This window comes from Sceloporus occidentalis, unplaced genomic scaffold (assembly GCF_023333645.1).
Source record: "Sceloporus occidentalis isolate IW3139 unplaced genomic scaffold, rSceOcc1.0.p SCAF_71, whole genome shotgun sequence".
NCBI classification, from domain to species: Eukaryota; Metazoa; Chordata; class Lepidosauria; order Squamata; family Phrynosomatidae; genus Sceloporus; species Sceloporus occidentalis.
The window spans coordinates 4,718,955-4,724,954 of NW_028317051.1; the positions used below are offsets into that span (position 1 = coordinate 4,718,955).

Below are 6,000 nucleotides of genomic sequence, written 5' to 3' on the forward strand. Positions count from 1 at the left end.
ATACTTCCCCAAACTGTGTTTTCTTCTTTTAACATATTTTATATTATTTGCAGCCTTCTATGATTGTGTTGCTTTATCACATTTAAAAATGTACTTGTTTTCCCGATTGGTGTATCTCCCTCACACATAAAGTAGCATCACTATCCATGTAATAGTATAATTTATATTGAGGCTGTGGAGGCTCCTCCATAGGAGCACATGCGCACGTGAACCCCCAAGCGCAAAAGGAAATATTTGTTTTGCAAAATTCATCAAAAATCCATTTTAATCTAAATTAGATTAAAATGGATTTTTGATAAATTTAGCAATTTTTTTTTCCTTTTGCGCTTTGGGGTTCACATGCCATGAAGCCTCCTGTCCCCAGATGTAGCCTGCCTATACCTATCGCACGTGCAATAGGAAGAAAGACCCTATATGGCTCAACTGGTGCCGCACTTGCTAAAGCACCGGCTGAGCAGCCCATTTGATCTCTGTTCGCACAGTAAAAGCTGTGCAAGAGGGGAGGAGCTCCCAGCCGTCAGCTCCAAGCCGTCAGCAAACTCACCGCCCAGCCCGGAGTCTCCCGTCCTCCCAAGTGACTGACTGCAATCCTGCAGTCACACTGATGATTGGCCCGTCCCTTTCCTTATAACGTCCACACTGCTCAGCAACTAATCTAACAGTAAGTATAAAATGAATATTTGGGCTGCTGAAAGTTAGGGGAGGTGGGGTTAATTTAGGGGTAGTTATGGTTAATGAGGTCTTCAGGGTTAATTTAGGCGCAGCTATGGTTGATGGGGTGTTTAGGGTTAATTTAAAGGCAGTTATGCTTGATGGGGTCTTTAGGGTTAATTTAGGGGCAGTTATGGTTGATGGGGTGTGTAGGGTTAATTTAGGGGCAGTTATGGGGTGTTTAGGGTTAATTTGGAGGCAGTTATGGTTGATGGGGTGTTTGTGGTTAATTTAGGGGCAGTTATGTTTAATAGGGGTCTTTAGGGTTAATTTAGGGGCAGTTATGGTTAATGGGGCCTTTAGGGTTACTGTAGGGGCAGTTATGGTTCATGGGGTGTTTTGGGTTAATTCTGGGACAGTTATGGTTGATGGGGCTTTAGGGTTAATTTAGGGGCAGTTATGGTTGATGGGATGTTTAGGGTTGATTTAGGGGCAGTTGTGGTTAATTGGGTCTTTAGGGTTAATGTAGGGGCAGTTTTGGTTAATGGGGTCTTTAGGATTAATGTAGGGGCAGTTATGGTTGATGGGGTCTTTAGGGTTAATTTAGTGGCAGTTATGGTTGATGGAGTCTTTAGGGTTAATTTAGAGGCCGTTATGGTTGAAGAGGTCTTTAGGGTTAATTTAGGGGCAGTTTTGGTTGATGGGGTGTTTAGGGTTAATTTAGGAGCAGTTATGGTTGATGGGGTCTTTAGGGTTAATTTAGGGAAATGTATTTTAACCTGTAAATTAAGTCATACATTTACATTTAATTTTCAAAATGTATATATTGTGAACCCCCATTGGAATTACCCACCAGCCACCGCTGTATTGAGGTATATTAGATTAGAGCTGGAACTGAATTCTAAAACACAATTTGCTAACAAATGTTCTTTGGGAATATATTTGTGATTCCTAATGCCTAACAACATCACTCCATGACTGTATGTGCATTTAATGTGGACTGTAGTATGAGGTCACATGCAAAGCTCATGTAATGCCCCAGAATCTGCCCACATAGAATGGCCCTTGCACAACATCTCAGAAGCACAGTTTGTCCAGAATTATGATTCCCAGGCTGTGGTTTGGAGGAAATTTGTTCTGTATGCCCCAATGAAGTTGTCCTGCTTCCAGAGATTTAATTTGTAATCGTCATTTTAAATATCATAGACAAATACTATAAAGGTTGAGATATCATGGGCTGTACATATTTACAAAAGGAATGTTTTTGGGCATATTTTATCTACTTTCGTAGTTGGTTTTCTTTCCACTCCCTTCCTCCTACAGCACTGTTTTCTTCCTGTCTGTCTTTTCTGTGCATGACTGGAGTGAGTGATGCCAGTGCTTTGTGATGCTAAGGTCACAAAACAGAATAATTGTCAGTGATTTTATTTCGTGGTATTAGCATGCTTTTCCAGCCATAAAGAACTACCTTTATCTGCTTTGTGACGGGATGCCCTGTACCCCGACTGGGTACTCCCGCCCAATGTTATTTCCTCCTGCCAGGACACTACCTATTATTCTCTTCAGCGCCAGACAGAACCAGCGTTGTAGAGAGCTGCAACGGAGCTGCGGTGGCACTGTGGCTAGCCGAAGCTTAGCTACACCGTGTTAATATTGTCCTAAAAAGGACAATAAAGTATAATAGCAGCCACCCCAAGCATCAGACAGCACTCATGTGAAAACACACCAGTAGTTAAACAGTACAAGGGGGTGATTTACATACAATACACACAGCAAACCACACACAGTTCTCCATCAGGTCCCCAATTGCACCTCAGCCCAGTAGGGGGTCTCTTTTGTAGTCTGTGGGGCGGATGGTAAACACAGGCGGTTCCCTGACTTCTGGCGGAAACTGGCTGGACATCAGATCATGGTGCAAATACTGGCCATGGAGCTCTCTGTCCTGTAAGTCCTGACTCAATGGAAAGTAACACCACACATAAACCCCCTCCCAAAATGCAAGTGCTCCAAATCTGGAAGGGGGAGATGCATTTGAGGGGATTCTGAAAATGGATATGATGGCTGGAGTGTCCCTCTAATGCATATAAAAGCCACCATACTACTCTACCTGGGTAGACCGACTTGTCAAGAGTTGACAAGTGGTTCTAACTTCTCCTTTCCTTGAGAGTCCTTCCAAGCAGCTGTATAGAGATTCATATGTTTCCGTAGGCTGCAGATGAGTGTGCTTTGCTATTTTAGGGTCAGCGTAGACCATATAAGTCGAATTCTGCTTTAATATCAACACTGCCAAACTATAATAGCTAACAGCATAATTGTAATAAAATATTGACTTTTCGTTTTTCCTTTCATTCCTTAAAGGGTTGCATGTTCTTATTACTTTGGTTATTTATAGCAATTTCATATACCTACAGATTTTGAACAAGAAACTGGCTTGGATTTGGAAGTCAGATTTACCACAGAAACTCCAATTGCACCTCCTACAGCTACAGCACTGAAGCCTGCACCCACAGTCCACACGCCTCCCCCCACACGGAGCACTTGGTATCCACCAATGGCCCAGTCAACAGTAGTACACCTAAACCACCCATGGATGCTTCCAGATGCTACAGAAACTCCCTTTATATCTGCTTCTCCTGAATCCCTTATACCTACCAAAGAGGCAGTAACCACTGCAGCTGCAACACCAGCAACAGCTAGAACAACAGAAGTGCGTAGGCTGCAGCCTGTCATAGTGGTTGCAACACCCACACCAAGATCCACTGAAGAAGAAATAGTGACTTTGGAGGCTACAGATGGGCAATTTGTATCTATTGCTAGCCAGGCTAGTGGCAAGGTCTGGCCTACAGAGGATGAAGGAATGCTTACTACATCAGCTGTAGATAAGAGCAAAAGTGAAGATGTTAAAATGTTACCCACTCAGCAGACACAGGTATGTGGGAAGTTGTTTGATCATTTATTTTTTCTGTTACTCAGTTCCAGCTTCTCTACTTTCTTAGGTTCTCCAATTTACCTGCTACACTTTACATAAATGTGTTTTATTTCATCCCTGTCCTTCTGTTGCTCTGAAATGAACATTATTTATTTCACAAATTCAGCTAGCCATCTAACTCTTTATATTTTCTTGTTCTTCTCACTTTGTGCCCTTTTTATCTTCAGACCTCTTTTACCCTTGCTATTGCTCTCACCCATGCATGTATACACTCCTCTAATTTTGTATCTTTATCTTATTCTAGACAGACAATTGGCAAGTGACAGCATTCACTGCTCATGACAGTGATTTTGAGATCCCAGTCAGTGGTGGACCAAGTGGAGACTTTGAAATTCCAGAAGAAGATGGTGGGTCCCAGACAGAGCCCCCTACAATATTAGATATAGGTAATGAAGTATTGCCACCTGGTACGTCTCCCTCTGACCCTGGAAGAGGAAGGAAGACAGATTCTGGTCTTATTGACAACACAATTGATTCTGGCAACACATTGGCTCAGATGCCTCAAAAAAATATTCTGGAGAGGAGAGAAGTATTAATAGGTAAGAAACTATGTACTGCAATTAATGCTGATCTCATCTTGTTTGTGTCTTTGCCTTTCACCTCTAGTGTGCTTGAGATACTAAGCACTAATGATGGCTTCCCAGCCCAACCTTGTGGTCTGTCCCATTCAAGTCAAAAGCTAGCATAACACATTTTAACACTTTAAAGCTTCTTACTTTCCCTGTGTGCCACTGCTGTGTTAAGGACATTTTTATAAATTCTACCCCTTCTTAGTACCCAGGGCCCCGTGGATTCACTACTACAACCACCGTCCTTATTGCTGAGCTGGTTAGAATTTGTGGTGCCAGGTGCAGCATATAATAAAGATCTACTTTGTAACCACCTGAGTAAAACTTGTACTGGGGAGCCTAATCACCCTGCTTCCACAGTGTCCAGGCCTGAATGTGCTTCTGCATGTTATATTATTATTATCTTTTATTTATATAGCGCCAACGATTTACGCAGCGCTTAATACAATACATATATAAGACTAGTGTTGATAGACTAAGATAAACTGATACATTAGGTTTTATATATATATATATATATATATATATATCTATATATGCCCTGGAAGTTTAGAACAGCTAGAAAAAAAAGATTGAAGTCTGATGGTTGATAAAAAAAAGTCAAAACCGTTAACTAAAAAATCTTAACAGTTACCTGTCTGTATTGGTCATTCAGTACCAACTGCTCAATTTTCTGCTTCCAATTTTCCTTCTTAAAAATATGTTTTCCACCTTGTGTAGCACACAATAAAAATTTCCTATTTTTGCAGTATTTAGATTTTCCACAATAACATTATATCCCCTTTAAAATAATTATGTCTCTCCATATACTACCCATAAGCATGTCCAGAATGTTTATCCTTTAAGGTGCGATATTTTCCCTGGTTCCCATCTTCCCAATAAGTGATGCCACTAAAGAGCATTCTTAAGTAGAATTATTGTGTACTAGCCATAGCTATAACTACTAAGCCAACAAAAGTCAATTGAAAGCAAGCTAATTGTTCATTGACAGTCAGAACTTGCCTGACTGTATTCACATTACATTAAAAGATATCTATGTAAAAGGCATTTGACCTTTTAATAACCTGTTTTTTAGAATATTAAAATATTAAAACATTTATTCTGATGTAAAAGTCACAAAAATAAAAAATAATTTCCAGATATCTGGCACATAAATTCCATACACTGAATAAATACAGGGTGCCTTAACAGGGCAGTATTATTACTAGTTGTTTAAGGATTGCTGTGTTTTGGGATTTACAAATCGTGAAAGTCCTTTACCTCGTAAATGTACCATTAACCAGAGCTTTCTTTTCACATAGCTGTGATTGTAGGTGGTGTGGTTGGAGCTTTGTTTGCTGCATTCCTAGTAATGCTGCTTATTTATCGGATGAAGAAGAAAGATGAAGGAAGCTATGCACTGGAAGAGCCCAAACCAGCCAGTGTTTCCTACCAGAAACCGGACAATCATGAAGAATTTTATGCATAATGGGGGATGTATCTGGTCACCTTTTACCCATTACCAGTCCTTATGCCTAGTGAGCCTGGGCTAGCTTTTCCCTGCTTAAATCAATTTCAAGAAATAGGTTCAAGAAAGGTTCCTGAATATGGATTCTTTTTTTTCTTTCTTTTTTACAATACCATCCATGAAGGGTGGTCCAGTCAATACAGCCTTTCTTCAGTTCTTCAGATTCTTCTGTGAGATTTGTACCCAATTGGCTTCTTTCTGTATTCATACTATGTTTAAATGGCCAGCTCTACAACATATTAAACACCAAATTGTTATGTTTATTTAACTTGAAATTTAACTCT

General features: G+C 40.4%; 1 protein-coding gene across 1 annotated transcript in view; it reads left to right on the forward strand.

Moving 5' to 3' along the window:
- LOC149286288 (syndecan-3-like) overlaps positions 1-5,677 on the forward strand; it is a 68,636-nt gene extending 62,959 nt beyond the window's left edge. Inside the window, exons 5-7 of the mRNA XM_089494321.1 lie at positions 3,063-3,580; positions 3,885-4,179; positions 5,511-5,677. Of these exons, the coding sequence (XP_089350447.1) occupies positions 3,063-3,580; positions 3,885-4,179; positions 5,511-5,677 (980 nt within the window). The remainder of the gene's footprint in view (positions 1-3,062; positions 3,581-3,884; positions 4,180-5,510) is intronic.
- Positions 5,678-6,000: the final 323 nt, after the last annotated feature.